The sequence below is a fragment of the Monodelphis domestica genome, chromosome 1 (genome assembly GCF_027887165.1).
Source record: "Monodelphis domestica isolate mMonDom1 chromosome 1, mMonDom1.pri, whole genome shotgun sequence".
In the NCBI taxonomy this organism is placed as follows: Eukaryota; Metazoa; Chordata; class Mammalia; order Didelphimorphia; family Didelphidae; genus Monodelphis; species Monodelphis domestica.
Window position 1 is genome coordinate 714,459,290 of NC_077227.1, and position 16,825 is coordinate 714,476,114.

At 37.2% G+C, this 16,825-nt stretch overlaps 1 protein-coding gene across 2 annotated transcripts in view; it reads left to right on the forward strand.

Moving 5' to 3' along the window:
* Positions 1–16,825, forward strand: part of WDR59 (WD repeat domain 59) — an 83,816-nt gene that overhangs the window by 3,876 nt on the left and 63,115 nt on the right. For both annotated transcript variants that reach the window (XM_007477503.3, XM_007477504.3), the window contains exon 2: positions 16,666–16,715. In XM_007477503.3, the coding sequence (XP_007477565.1) occupies positions 16,666–16,715 (50 nt within the window). The remainder of the gene's footprint in view (positions 1–16,665; positions 16,716–16,825) is intronic.

Consider the following 16,825-nt stretch of genomic DNA (forward strand, 5'->3'; position numbering starts at 1 on the left):
CCTACACTTTCCTCCTTTTAAAAATGAGGCAATTGAGGCACTGAGTGCTTATGTCTTGTCCCAAATTACATAGCTAATAGTAATCTGCCCCTAGGTAAAGCCCCCAATTTTACCTGGGGCCTCTAGGTTTGATGAACAGTTTTTTTCCCCTCTATGCTTTCTTGCATAGAAAGGAAGAAAAAATAAGACTTCTTTTTTGGTGGTACTTTAAAATTAGTTTCTAGACTAAAATGTGTCTTCAAATCAGGTCTCATGTATTATGAATGCTTTTTTCATGTGGCTTTTGGAATGTTACAGTGAAGGAGACCCGAGTTCAGATGAGAGTTTTTCTTTTTAAGATTCACTTATTCCATAAAAAATATCTGTTAGGTCTGTCACCAGTTAGCAGTCAATAAAACTAGTGCCCAAGAAGCAATTATTTGAGGGGGGTCCTTGGACATTGATTCATGCCACTTTTGAGCTCGGTCACCTAAATGGAAGGCTTGGGAGTTTTCCTCTGTGAAGGGCTTATTTTCATGAGGGAGGGAGGAGAGAAGTCATGATGAAAGAACACAGAATCAGTTAACGTAGACCAGGATTACATATAAAGAAAACCACTGTACAACTCTCAAGCTGAGGGAGCAGAAATTACTTGGTAGGGAATCTGGAGATCCCCAATCACTGAAAATCATTATGGCTTTGGGTTAGTCAGCCTCATCGGGGCTTAGGTTCTTAATCCATGCAATTAAGGGAGTTGGAATAAATGATCTCCAACATCTCTTCTAGGCCTAACTAATCTAGTGGCTTGGCATTCGATATTTAGAGGAACTAGCTTTCTGGAAAGATTCTTTCTTAGAGTACAAGATAGATTCTGGAAAGACAAGATAGAGATAATTGGGGAAGAGGTTTGCCTGGATGCTAAAACACAGGAAGCCCTTTTGGAGAACTTTAGTGTCATTGGGGAATAAAATTAATTCTCAGGGGACATTTGGAGGAATTGAGGACAATAAAAAGAAAATAATAAAAATAGAGTTTGTCTAGCAGCATGATTTAAACATTAGGGCCTTCAGTTCCTTTACCACAAGGCTAAGTCCTTGGTTCTTTCTTAATTAGAGTTTGTATAGAAGTCAATGATTTAAATAAAAACAGATGATATTTATCAGATTTGTAATGACAAGTTAGAAGGAATTGTTAACACATCTGGAAAGCAGAAGCAGGGGCCACCCTTGACCAAGTAGAACTGATGAAAGTTAAATTGACACTCATTATTACCATGACCAGTGTGTAGGTTAAAAAAGAAAAAAAAAATCCCTGTATGAAAGTACAGGATGGGATAGACTGAACTTATTCATGTAAAAGACTTGGGGAACATTGTCTATAATCTTACTATGATTCTTCAGTGAGATATGGCTTGGGAGGGATGGACAGGTAACTCTCCAACCTAACCGATCTTGGTCTGTGTCAGCATAATGGTATTTAACCAAAGGGAATGAAGTCTTTTCTGCCCTGGTTAGACAACACCTGGATCTTGTGTTCATTTCATGCCCTCACATTTTTAGAGGGAATGGTGAGAAATCCCAAAACTTTGTGGGGAGGGATGGTGGGAGAATGGTTGAAGGAACTAGGTAGGGTTCTATCTGTAGGATAGAAACTTCAGTAGGAATACTTAAAAGCTTTCTTAAAAAGATTTAAAGTGGGGTAGCAAGGTGGCTCAGTATATTGAGAGCCAGGCTTAGAGATGGGAGGTCCTAGGTGTAAATCTGGCCTTAGCTACTTCCTAGCTGTGTGACCCTGGCCAAGTCACTTAACCCCCATTGGCTTGCCCTGTGATGGTGAACCTATGGCACAGGTGCCAAAGATGGTATGCAGAGTGCTCAATGTGGGCATGACTCCCCCTCCTCCCCCCCAGTTCTTTACTAGAAAGGCAGAGGGACTTGGATGGAACTGCTCCCCTCCCCCTCTCCATCATGCCTGAGGACATTTTTTTCACTTCACCTGCCCCTCTGCCCAGCAGCCAGAGGGAGCACTTTCTCCTCCCCTGTGTGGGATAGGGGGTGGGGTATGGGTGCCCAGAATTGGGGAGGGGCAGGGCACCCTAAAAGGTTCACCATCACTGGCCTAGCCCTTACGGCTCTTCTACCTTAGAATGGATACACAGTATTGATTGTAAGATAGAAGGTAAGTGTTTAAAAACAAAAAAAGATTTAAAGGCTCATCATTTAGATGGGGAAATAAATTTGTATAGTTTCAGGCAAGAAAAGTGTGACCAGTGCATAGAAGTTACAAGAAGACAGATTTAGGCATAATATCAGGAAAAACTTCTAAAATTTTAAGCATATCCCCAAATGGCATAGATTGCTTTGGTGTTGAGTCTTTCCTGGAGATGTTCAAGCAGGTGTCAGATATGTTATGGAAGGGATTCTTACTTGGGATGACAGATTGGACTGATCACATTTAGAATTCCTTTCAACTCAAGAATTCTGTGATTCAAAAATTTGTATTGATATCTTTTGTTTTTATATTATCTTCATTTCCAAATACATCACTGTGTTTTCCCTCTCCAAAGAGCCATCCATCCCTTATCACAAAGATTTTTTAAAAGAAGGGGGGAAAGTTCAATAAAACTAACTCACATATTGATTGAGTCTAGTAGTGTATATATAGTATTCAGTACTTAAGGGCCCCTGTCATGGTAAGGAAGGGAAGAAGGTGCAGTTTCCCTCCAGGGCCAAGCTTGATCATTTATCTTGCTGTGATTACATAGGTTTTGGATTTTATTGTTGCTCTTGTTCTCTCCTTTTAAAACCTCGTTGTAGACAGGTATTTTATTTTCCTGGTTCTGCTTACTTAAAATGTTTCTTTTAAAAAAATATTTCATTTTGCAACAGTTCATATCCTCTTCTGTTTCTTTGAACTTACGTTAATTTTTTCTAACAGCACAGTAATAATCAGTAAACATTGCCCTGTGTGCCAGGCATTATACTAAGTGGGGGGGATACATACAAAAAAAGCATAAGAAACTCTCAAGAAGCTTTCAGTCTCTTGAGTGAGACTACATGTAAACAAATATACAAAACAAAATATATTCAGGATAAATAGGAAATAATTGACAGAAGGAAGGGACTAGAATTTAACGGGGTTGAAGAATTTTAGTTGCTACCTAGATGAAGAGAGAGCATTCTAGACATGTTGGGGGACAGCCAGGGAAAATGCCCAGATCTGAGAACTTGTTTGTGAAAGTTGTTAGGACTTAACTTTAGTAACCCTTAGTAATCTTTAGTTTAATTTAGCTTAGAAAAGGATTAATCTTAGAAATTAACTATAGTGGATTGGGGTAGTCAGATGCAAACCTTTCCCCTTATCCTTCCCTATCTTTTCCCTTTTCTGTTAATAAACTTAGTTTTATATGTGATTTTCTCTTTATAAACCCTTCCCCCTTTCCTAAATTATTATAATGGTTTTGTCTGAGCCAAAGGTAAGGCTTAAAACATAAGTTGTATTATTGATAATAACAGCTAGAGAGCCAAAAAACAGGAGATTGGGAAGATTCCATTTTACTCTCAGCAAGTGGAAGATTCCAAAGGTAGGGGCAACAGAACTCTGGGACTCTTAACTGAACTGGGAGACATTTAAAACTGTCACATGAACTAGGTGGCCATCTTGGATTTTTTTTTTTGAAAAAATTTTTTTTCCTTTCTTTAATTGTGTTTTTATAAAAGGGATCACAGTGGATTATAATAGCAATACTATTGTAAATGCAGGATTGTTAATGAATGTAAACATGTCTGGAGACATGTTAAAAGATTTATGGTTTGTATTTTGGGAGTGTTTTCTACACATCCCATATATAATATTCATCCTGTTCTCTAAAGTGTGTTATATGTTTTTGGACTACAAATGGATGAAGCCTTGCATGTTGTTGACTTTGCAAGCTGTATTGTCCTATGCTCCCATCCTGTGTATTTGTATGTGTATTGTGTACAAGTGTAGAGGTATGTTGTTTCTTATTGGCAATGGGTTTAAGACTGCAATGGTATGGGTTACAAAGGATTCTGAACTTAAGCAAATGGTAATTATGATGAAGCAACAACTGGATCAGATGGAAGTATACTTGAAAGATAAAAGGTTTATAAATAATGAATATGGGATTGAAGAAAAAGAAAAAGATGGTACACTAAAAAATTTGAATAGACTGCAGAAGTAAGAGGCAGAAGGGAAGGTACTTTATTCCCTCTGATAGAACTCCCAGTAGTTTCTAGGGATGAGATATTCCAGGTAAAAGCACATAAGAGATTTATATCTGAAGACTTAGAATCCATAAAAAAGAGAACACCTGCCTTTGTAGATGAACTAAATAAGGTAATCGAAGAAATGAAGAGAGCCATTGATTTGTTTGATCCTGATTATAATGATTTTGCCCTACTAATGAAAGAACTTGACAAAAAGGGAAAGGAACAAGTTCATAGATGAAACTAGGCAGGATCCCTTTTTAACACCATGGCTACAAGTTTATCAGAATACTGACATGAATAACAAGGAACAATCTGACGTGATGAAAGAAACCAGACAAGCAATTCTAGAGATTATGGGTAGATACATTAGAAGGCCAAATGCCTGGTATAAGTTTGAGGGAATAAAACAAAAACCTAATGAAACACCTACTACATTACAAAAGCAGCTGAAACATACTTGAACATGGATGTTCAGGAAGAGGGGACAAGAACACATAAAAAGAATCTTTGTGAAAAATGTTATCCCTAAAATAAGACTATTCTATAAAAACAATTATTCAGATTGGGAGGAGATGGAACTAGAGGATATTAGAAAAAAGGCAACATACTTATGCACAGATACTGGGGATAAATATAAGGAAAGGGATACAGTTATAGAAGATCTAAAAAGAAAATTGAAAGAAGCAGAAGGCAAAGCAAGAGACAGTGAGATTAAAGAATTTAAGGCAGTGGCTGCATTAAGATCTGTGCAACCTAATAACGATTACACAAGCCTAGGGACAGACGATCAGGTCCCCAAAGTGCTTTTTATGCAATAGGGTTGGCTATTTTGTTAGGGAATGTAGATACAGAGGTCAGTGTTCCAGATAACTGAACAGGAATGGAGGATTTATTAGATGGAATAACTGGAGTAATAACAATAACAGTAATAACTGGAATAACTGCTCAAGAAGGAATAATGGAAATACATGCCAGAATGCCTGTTGTCTGGGACCTCAAGCACCAGATCTAAACACCATGCAGGACTGGGTTAAGTCTGGAGCAAGGCCTAAATATAGTCAGGTTGTTAAGGGTGATTAAGGGGCTTGTTCCTTATGAAGGTTTACCCAGTGTTCTGTATTTGAATCAAGGGAAAATGAATTGAGATTAAATGAAAGTGAGTGTCATGGTAATAAGGTTAATGAAGATATAGATGATGTGATTGAAACAAAGGATAATGTAATTAGTGTTAATTATAAGGAAAAAGAAAATTGTGTAAAATTAGTAGAAATTTCTAATAGTTGTAAAATAGTAAAGAATGTAAACTAGATAATAATAATGTGATTGTAAATGAGAACAATGATACCAAGGTAGAGAGTACAAGAACAAAGGATAGTAGTGTAAAAGCTGAAGATGGTGTTACAGATGAAAACTCCTGGGAATGTCATGCAGTTCAAGCAGTTGTAAACTTAGATGGACAGGAAATGACTGAGCTTTGTACTGCTGTTACTGTGCTTGCACCAGGGTAGGAAACATTTCAACTTCCAAACAGTATGAACCATATGTGTCTGTTACTATAGGAGACCAGATATATGATCTTCTGGTTGATACTGGAGCCAGTAAATCAGTTTTGCAAAGTCTTTCTAAGAATTGTAGAGTGGTTGGTACAAAGGAAGTAATAGGAGCTACTGGTAAACCAGAGAGAGTAGCAAAATTACAACCAATTCAGCTACACTTCTTCCTGATTTGCCAAAGAACGGTGAGCCATTACATGAGTGTGTAGAATTAGTAGATTTAGTGGATATGCCTAGGAGGGATTTAAAAGACACTCCAATTGAAAATCCAGACTTGGTGTTATTCACTGATGGATCTTCATATTTGTATAATGGAATTAGATGTACAGATGCTGCAGTTATCACAGAATTTGAGACACTGTGGTATGGATCTTATTATCTAGTAACCTTAGTGCTCAAGGGACAGAGTTGGTTGCTTTGAAGCAAGCATGTCTTCTAGCTGAGGGTAAAAGTGCAAATATTTTTTCTTGTTATGCATTTTCTGTTTGTCATGCTATAGGAAAAATCTGGAAACAATGAGGTTTTATTATTGTATCGGAAAAACCAATTGCTCATGCAGAAATAATAACTGATTTGTGGGATGCTATCCAAAAACCTAAACAGCTAGCAGTGATCCATTTAGAAGTCATACTGGTGGCAGAGATTTAGTCTCTAAAGGAAATCATAGAGGTGATATCACTGCTAAATTTGCTGCTAGGAATGCTTTAGTGTGTTTATTGAATTTGTCAACTATTGAATCTGATGATCTATCAAAAGCTTATGAAGACTCTGTAAAGGATAATTTTAGTGTTGTGACCTAAACTAAATTATTGGTCGCCCTGGGATATCCCAAATAAAATACCCAAGTCAGCTGGAAATTTATGGTGATTTTAATTAATATAGAGGAAATAAATTAAGGAGAAGGGAGAAGGAAAAGGTGTAGGATTTCTCCCACCTGGCCTGTGTTAGGAGGAAGATTAAAGGAAGATAAAGTTTGGAGAGTAAAGGAGGAAGGAATCAGACTGAACTCCAAGAGGGCTCAGCTAAGATGCCTGAACCTGAATTAGCTCAAAGGCAAACACCGTCAAAACCCAGACAAATAGCTGCCACCACACCAAGATGTCATAATGCTTATCACGCTGCCAGCCAGAGCCACATCTCTGGGAAAAAGAGTGATGAGAGGAAGTGATGTGAAATATATAGACGATTTTACATCACTTTCCTGCATCTCATCTGTACCAATGGTAGCTTAACCTTGACTTAGGATAGCCCAGGGGTCTGTCAGCTATTTCTGATTTGTCATTTTTCTCTATCAAAGGCCATCCTTGGGGGCAGCTGGGTAGCTCAGTGGATTGAGAGCCAGGCCTAGAGACAGGAGGTCCTAGGTTCAAATCTGGCCTCAGACACTTCCCAGTTGTGTGACCCTGGGCAAGTCACTTGACCCCCATTGCCTAGCCCTTACCATTCTTCTGCCTTGGAGCCAATACATAGTATTGACTCCAAGATGGAAGGTAGGGGTTAAAAAAAAAAGGCCATCCTCCTAAATATTTAATCCTTAAGTATGGTTATAGACATTCCTGTTTTTGTTAGACAAAGTAGAGTGGAGTGATGTAAAGTTCCCAATACATCCCTGATTTTGTTAGACTAAGTATCTTCATTGTTATAATCAGGAGATAGCTAAATCCAATCTTCACAATTCCCCCTGATGATCATAATCATCTTGTAGTCCTAAAGCACTTCTATCTACAGATGTATACAATATTCAATTTCTAAGGGGAAATTACAATAGATAAAGAGGGAAATAGAAGAAAGACAGACAGCAAAACCAATGTTTGCTGAGCGCATTGACAAAAACCAATTATGGGGCAGTCCCCTTTTGGCATAGGAGTATATATTCAAATAAATGTTCAATCAAAATTCAGTCCAATCAACCACACTCAAAGTTCATTCTTGATTTTCTTGATGTAGTGTAGGTTTTCTGACATCTTTCTGCAACAGTTCGTTCTCTGGATTTAGGAGTTAGCAAGCTTCTTCCTTGAAGATCTTTCTTGAACAAAAATTTCAAAATCTTGGATTTTTATTAAAATACAATCCCCCCCTGAAGTGGGTGTTAAAAAAAACATCCAGTTCAGCTCAGGATGCAATGTTTGAGTTATGGGGTGTATGAGTCGATTATTAAAAAGAAAAGAAAAACAAAACCAAAAACATAAGGAAAAAAATGGAAGAAAGTTAAACTTTTGGGAGAAAGAAAAAAATTCAAAATCAGAATAAAAATACCAAAATCTATGTATATAAAATGTTGAGTAAGCAAGAATAAATTCATAATAGGCCCTTGTACAGGTCCAATTTAAAGTAATTTCTATCCCACAAGTCTGTAGGACAGAATGCAGTAATATTTCACTTACCCATTTGCATCCAAGACTACAGGAAGTTGCCATACTATAAGAAGAAAAGGAACTAGAATTTTATTTTGATAGGGAAGTTTCATCCCCTGGTCTGATTTTAACTTCATTCTCAGGGATAGAGGGAGCCAGGATGATAGCCAAACTTTGGTACTTGTCTGTAAGTATTTTCACAAAGAGTGTGGATACAACGAAGTCCTACGTCTTAACATATGTCAAGCGTCGCAACCTCAAGTCTCACACTAAGTTCAAGTCCTTTGTATTGGCTTAGAAGTGCATCAATCCTACCTGGATTGTTTCTTTCTTTTTTTGACCTGTGTGCTCTTTTTGCACTATTCAGGTTAAGTCTGTGCTCCTTTTTGATCCCATTTCCTAGAATCAGACACAAACATTAGTCACAGTACCATAACAATTATCGATAAATGGCAGGTTCCCACAGCCTAAAGCTTAAATTATTGTAGAATAAAATTAATATTGATTGTATGTACCTTAGGTACAAGAAATGAGAAAAGGGAAAAATCAAGTATTTTAATCAAATTAAAAGAAAAGCAATAATAAAAATAAGGAAAAAGAGAAAAGAGGAAAAAAATTTCAGGAATTCAATGTGTTAAAAAACAGCTTTCACGTGTCAATGGATTATTATCTCTAATGCATGTAAAGGATATAGTCAATCAATTTCAATAGAAGATGCTCTCTTTACATGTGAACAATGAATCCACGAGTCCTCTTCAATCTTTATAGATGTTGGAGTAGTTAACAATATTTGGAATGGCCCTTCCCAGGAAGGCTGAGTTGCTCCAGTACGCTGGAAATTCTTAATATAGACCTTATCTCCTGGGTTCAGGTCATGAAGAGAAAAGTCTAGCTGTCTGGCTTGTACTGCAGCTCCGGATTCATGAAGTTCATGCAGTTTGTGCTGTAATTCCTGTATATAGGAAGCAATAGTAGTATCTCCCCTCTAATAGTGATGTATATGCAGGGGAGAAAGGCTTAGCCTGTATAATTGGATGTCCAAAAAGCATCTCAAATGGTGAACTAAATCCAATCTTCACAACTCAGACATTCAAAAGTAGAAGGAGAAATTTGGAGCAAGGAAAGAATATGGAAAATGGATTGCAGACATTGGAAAACTGCTGCTACCAAAAGATTTATATACCTATTTGTGTCAAGCCATCCACATAAAAGGTGATTTTGGTATTCAAGCTGTAGTTGACCATAAAAAGGCAATGGGTAGCATCGGGAATAAGTACTATAGCAAATAAGATCTGTGCAAATTGTTCTGTTTACCAAAAATTCAACCAAGGGTCATTCAGACTGAAAGTTTTCGGTGGTAGATTTTTAGCATATTGTCCATTTGAGAGTCTGCAAATTGTTTACATCAGCATGCCAAAAGCTGGAAGATTAACTAAATGGCCTGAAGCATTTCCATCAAATACAAATACAGCTAGGTTTGTGGTAAAAGTGTTAATTAAGGAAATTATTCCTAGATTTGGCGTGCCACTTACCATAGATTCTGATAAAGGATCTCATTTTACCCAAGATATCCTAAAAAGAACCTATGAGAATCTAGGAATAATACCCAAATATCATGTTCCTTATCACCCACAAAGTTCGGATGAATTGGAGCCTGTAAATAGGGAACCAAAGACTATAGTGGGGAAAATCTGTGCTAAAACTCATCTAAATGGCCAGATATTCTTCCCATAGCTTTGTTTTACCTACGTACAAGGCTAAGAGCAGATTTACATATATCATCCTATGAAATGCTCTTTGGACATGCTTTACTACAGGCAAAGACTTGTAAGACAGTCTATATATCTCTCTTGGTAGGAGATTGTCAACTTGTTTCATACTTAAGTGCTTTACAACAATGATTCAGAGAACTACGTGATATGAGAGTATTGATCCAGTCTGGTCCATTGTATTATTCTCACCATAATTTCCAACTAGGAGATATGTGAAAAATTTTGCTAAAACACCAGCAACACAAGAGAGTTGGGTAGGTCCTTACACAATTGTGTTAGTTTCTCCGTCTTCAATAAAAGTTTTGGGTAGAGATTCATGATATCATTGTTCACATATAAAATTAGCACATGGTATAAATAATGAAAATGTATAAATCATCAAAGAATAAAATGAAGAAGAGATTGTAGAAAGTTAGAATCATCAGTCAAATTGAGTCCACAGTCAAAAAGATCAGTAAGGAGAGGACAGTGGAAGAGGACATTTGGATGGAAGAGGACAATGCAGATCAAGAGGAGAATTCAGAAAATAATGGACATTGTTAAAAGACTGAAAAACTTCTAAAGACAAAGACTTTGAGGAAATTTGCAATGAAGAGGATCAAGTAATTAATGGACTCATGGATTAAAATTTTGGGTAATGTCTTATAACACACAACAATATAATACAGTCACAAACAAACATAAATATTTACTACCATGGATTTGGAGAAGAATAATTCAATTAAGATGAGACAAGAAGAAAAGGAAAGTCTGAAGGAATGGTAAGTATATTATATGCAACAATAACATAACATTAACATAACAGTAACACTAATATAACTAACAAAACAACATAACATAGCAAAAATTAACAATATAACAAAATATAAACACAAATACATAAACATGGTTAGTTTACATAGATTCACTATTTGAATGAGTGAAACAATGTATAGCTAGGCTACTAACAATGTTATAATTAGATATAAATTAGTTACTAATAAAAATAATTGATACTTAGTTTAGTATAGGAATATAGACAGATTTTGCAAATATGGATTTAGTTATATAGGATCAAATTAGATAAGATACCGACTTACATTACAAAATTGCATTACAACATACTTTTGTAGCAAGAATTTGAGTGACAGCCTAGAATTCTCCAAGAGCTGGCTGGGTTAAAGTTCTAAGCTGTTGAAGGAGGAGGTTTCCAATATTCAGTCTGGAGCTGGAAGTGAAGACTAAAGCTGTGGATCTGAGACTCCTCTGGAAAAACCATCTGTCAAGCAGCCTACCTGTGAGGACAACTTAGAAGAGGTGGAGAGGAAATCTCTAGTCATCCTGGTGGACAAATTGACTGAGGAAAAGAATCTCTACCTTGCCTGGATCATCTACGGACACCATAATTTGGATTTCTGCTACCCGACCCACCAAGTGAGAATCTGGGGTCCCTGTTAGGACTTAACCTTAGAAACCCTTAGTAATCTTTAGTTTATCTTAGAAAAGGATTAATCTTAGAAATTAACTATACTGGGTTGGGGTAAATAGTCAGATGCAATCCTTTCTCTTTATCCTCCCCTATCTTGTCCCTTCTCTGTTAATAAACTCAGTTATTTTTATGTGATTTTCCCTTTGTATATAAACTTTGTAACAAAGTGGAGGTTATTTTTTTTTAAACCTTTAACTTCCATCTTGGAATCAATACTGTGTATTGGTTCCAAGGCAGAAGAGTAGTAAGGGCTAGGCAGTGGGGGTTAAGTGACTTGCCCAGGGTCACACAGCTGGAAAGTGTCTGAGGCCAGATTTGAACCTAGGACCTCCCATCTCTAGGCCTGGCTCTCAATCCACTGAGCAACCCAGCTGCCCCCGTGTAGGTCATTTTCACTGGATGAAGAGTAAATTGTGTGGGAATAAAAAGAAGACTGGAAAGGGGAATTGGGTTTTGAAGGACTTTGAGTGCCTACAGTTTAGCCATTCCCCAGGTGAAGTGGTCATCTTCTTTTGTTTTCATTTTCTTGCTACCACAAAAAATGCTTTTTTTTTCTGTCTTTACTCTTTCTGAGATATATTCCTAATGAGATGTATGGGTCAGAGTGTACAGACATTTTGATACTTTTTTTTTTAAAGCATAATTCCATATTACTTCCCAGAATGGTCAGACCAATTCAAATTCCACCAAAAGCATATCAGTGTGCTTGTCTTTCTTCAGCCCCTCCAGCATTGATGATGTCCATCTGTTGTTAGATTATCAATTATAAAACTGCAGAGTTGTTTTGATTTGTATTTCTTATTTTTAGTGATTTGGAGCAATCTTTCATGTGGTTGTTAATACTCTGAAATTCCTTTGAGAATTATTTGTGCCCTTACTCATTGGAGAATGGTTCTTGGTTTTAAGAAATTTTCTTTAATCAGGACATGAATGCATTGCTGGTGGAGTTGTGAATTAAACCAACCATTCTGGAGGGCAACTTGGAACTATGCCCAAAGGGTGCTAAAAGACTGTCTGCCCTTTGATCCAGCCATAGCACTGCTGGGTTTGTACCCCAAAGAGATAATAAGGAAAACGACTTGTACAAGAATATTCATAGCTGTGCTCTTTGTGGTGGCAAAAAATTGGAAAATGAGTGGATGCCCATCAATTGGGGAATGGCTGAACAAATTGTATATTTTGGTAATGGAATGCTATTGTGCTCAAAGGAATGATGAACTGGAGGAATTCCATGTGAACTGGAGGAATTCCATGTGAACTGGAGGAATTCCACGTGAACTGGAACGACCTCCCGGAATGGATGCAGAGTGAGAGGAGCAGAACCAGGAGAACATTATAAACAGAGACTGATACACTGTGGCACAATCAAATGTAATGGACTTCTCCATTAGTGGCAATGCAGTGACCCTGAACAACTTGGAGGGATCTACGAGAAAGAACACAATCCACATTCAGAGGAAAAACTGGGAGTAGAAACAGAAGAAAAACAACTGCTTGAATACATGGGTTGTGAGGGCATTATGGCTGGGGATGTAGACTCTAAAAAACAGGTTCTGATCAAGGACACATGTAATACCCAATGAAATTGTGGGTCAGCTACGGGAAGGGTGGGAGAGAAATAATGTAACTCTTATAACCAAGGAATAATGTTCTAAATTGACTAAATAAATTTTTTTTCTTTAAGACCTCTTGGAACTATTGTTATTCTTCCATTTGGCTACTTTATCTGCATTTCCTGGTATAATTGATAAGAAGATGGGTGACTTAATTTCCCCAAACCATTATTATCTGGACAGAGAATTGAAAATTAGAAAGAGGAACAATATGTTTGCTCCCTATTCCCTTAATGGTTTGTGATTTATGAGTGTCATCATTGCTACAGCCCTTTTAGACAGATAGGCATTTGTGAATATCTTTCTTTGAGGAAAACAATCCATTGCAAATTCAAGGTTAAACCAGTTCTTGCAAATTCTTCTACTAAAAAAGAATGTAAATTAATGCTGTGTAAAGCTGTAGGGGGGGTAGACTGTCTTTTCTACCTGTTTGCTTTTTAAGTTTCTTTTAAAAAACACAACAAAACAGCAGAATCAGTTTTAGTAAAGATTACTGACTAGAATATGAATATTGCATTTTAGTTTTTATTTTCTCTAGAAAGCTTCATTTAAAGATATAGTGATCAGCCTAGGGGTAGTCTGCCAAAGAAAATAGCAAACCTGTTTGTCAATTTATTCAGCATTCATGGACTAAACTTCTACCTCTGTTGAATAGTGTCCTGGGCCCTGGGACAAGGACAGACTTATGGCATGATCTTTGTTTTCATGAGCTTAGTCTAGTAGGGAGAAGCCATGGATACATAACTGTGATGTGCATTGTGTGATAACTGATCATTTAGAAATGGATTTTAGATATCATTGAGCCCTTCATTTTCCAGATAAGGAAATTGAGTTCTAGATATGTAAAGTCATTCCCAAGTCACAGCTGGTTAATAGCCATTTTAGTTAATTGAAAAAGAAGGTTCCATCGCAAGGAAGAGATATGTCTACTGCAGCCATTGGTTAGTATTCTAAGAGAATCGGCTTATTTTCCATAAGTGTTCAAGGAGATGAGGAAGAATGAATATGGTAGTCCAAAACAGCTTTCCTAGCATCACTGGTCTCTAATTTAAGGAGATTAGATCATGACATTTAAAATTATCTGATTCTTTTATGCCACTGGATTTCAGTTCTTGCTTTTAGTCTATGAAATCTGATAATGCAAGTATTATAGTCCTTGATTACAAAGTGTAAAATATGGTACAAAGTACTGGTCATAATAAAATTCATCTCCATTTTGAATGTCATTTTGCTGTTAGAAACTAGCATACCTTTACATTTTGAAAACATTTTAAAAATAGAAATGTTATAAATATTATATAAAATGTATAAGACTATACAAGACTAAGGATATTACTCAATGACTGTTGCATAGACCTCTCTCTCTCACACTGCTCCTACTTGTCCCACCCCCTTACATAGAGGGGAGAATTCTCTGTGGTCTGCAGTCTTCATTTAGATAGATGAGTGAAAGAAAAAGAAATTATTAAGTGTTTGTGTGTTCTGGGTATTGAAAATACAAATAGAAAAATTTAGACTGTCCCTGCTATCCAGAAACTTAGACTCTAATTGGCCATAAAAGAAAGTTCATCTCTAGGCAGAAAGAAAAGCCTGGAGGTCCCATGGGTACTACAGTGGGACAGATTGCAAAGCCCAGAGACCCTTTGAGTAAGTAAGCTCTTAAGATGGCAGGGATGCCAAAGGCTTCACTACTCAGATGCTTAGAAGACCAGTCGAAATGATTTTTTTTTTTTAAACCAGAAAGTCATCTTATTAGTAGATGTATTTTGAACCACCAGTTCTAGTCATTCTTTCTTGAATTTAACTTTGCCTCAGTAAGAATTAAACATCTTTTTGAGTACTCCATAGGGTGTCTAATATTGAAAACTAGTTCTCACTTTCAGATGAGGGATTAAAGGGCTAAGAAAAGCTCTACCCTTTTCTTCCAATAAAATATGCTTGTGTTAGGTAGGGGTAGTTGTGAGGAATACATTTTTATTCTTGCTTACTTTCCTAGAAGAGAGTGTGATAACTACTTTCAGGTCTAGAAAGAGGATCCAGAAAAACAATTCTTCTAACATTTGGTCAGTCTCTGGACCAAGTACTGTTCTGGTTTGTAAAGACAAAGGTAAAAATAAAATGGTCTCTTCTCTCAAGGGGTTATAGTCTCATGGGAGAGGATTTGACTTGTTTATAGATGCCTACTATATGCTGAGCTAAGCACTTTTGCAAATAATCTATTATTATCCCCATTTTACAATTGAGGAAATTGAGACAAATAGGTTAAGTGACTTGCTTATGGTCATATAGTGAGTGACAGAGGATGGATTTGAACTCAAGTCTTCCTGACTCCAGGCCAGTGCTCTTTCTATCTATGCCACTAACTGCCTCTGGTGATAAGTATTAAGGTAGAGAGTGACAGGGGACCGAGAAGAGACCAGGCAGGGTATTATATGAATATTTAATAGCTAGATGGATTTGGGAAAGACTGCATAGAGGAAGTAGCCACTACCACAGTACATTGTGAGGAAACTGCTGGCTTCTTGCTATCCTCACCTTTCGATAACACTTGTTTTACCCACCAACCCTGACTTTTATCAAGTGCCCAGACCAAAGAGCAGACGTCATGTAGAGGCTTTTCATGGTTGCTGTCAGAGTGCCTGCATTACTGACTAGATTTCTTTTTGCTTCTGCCCAGGATGAGGGTAAAGGAGTACCTGTCAGCCTCTAGAGCCCAGACTTAAGACTTTTGTCCCTGATATTCTGACCTCTTTCTTGAGGTTGTACAAATGTAAAAAACAGATTTATTTTAGTACAGCCCATGTGATCATACCCAAATGTTCAAAATGGGATCTCCTTTGGTAGTCCTGGAAGAGGCCTTCAGTAGGAGGATGGCAATAATACTGCTGTAAATGGTGCCAAGAGTAGTTAGATATAAAGTGACTTTCAGATGCATGAGGATTTGAACCTGCCCAAATAAGACCCAAATCAGGTCTGCAATTGTAGTGATTAAAAGCAACTTCTGATTCCAGCCCCAAAGCAAACTCATATAGTTCAGTGCCCATTTGGGGGAATTGGGTATTGAATGATGAAGATGCCTCTTCCTAGGAACTGGAAACCAGTGAAATGTCCTGGAAAATCTTGATTGAATGTGGACTTTTCTTTTATCTTGCTAAAAGTTTAAATACTGAGGGAGCCAAGAGGAGGAACTCTAAGAACTTGGTAACCTGGTGTTTATTGGCTTGATCTTGATGTCGAAAAGATGAGATTTGAATATGACCTTCTACTTGTACGGCACTTAAAATGAGCTCATGTCCCTTGAAATCACCACACTGATGTCTAGGGCATCAGGGGGGATTTGGCTTTTCTAGTTTCTCTGAGTGCATTTAGGCCCTATGACCCCTCTTCATTACTCCTCTTTTCCCGCTTTTTGATGTATATATTGAGTAACAACAACAGCTGCCTTGTTGTGAGTTAACTGAAAAATAAAGACCTTTGAGGTCCATGTTGAGGCCATAAGGAGATAATTAAAAGTCTACTTTTATAGGATCTAATAATTATTAGCCAGAATGAATCATTTACTCTCTGAAGAGAGATTCTTCACCTGGCTAATGACAAAGGCATAATGAAAAATAACAATCTCTTCTGTTTGGGGCTTGACTGGTTCATTTCAACTTGTTTTAAAAATTGAACAATTGTTTATGTTTTTCAACAGGCAACTGCAATGTCTGTAGATTGTCTTGGGCAGCACGCTGTGCTTTCTGGGTAAGTGAGCTCCAAAGTTCTCCTGTTGTGCAATTTCTGGGAACAAGAGGTTTCTGATCAAAGAAAAAGCTACCTTGTATTGCCTTCAAGGACCAAGGCTCTGAATTCAT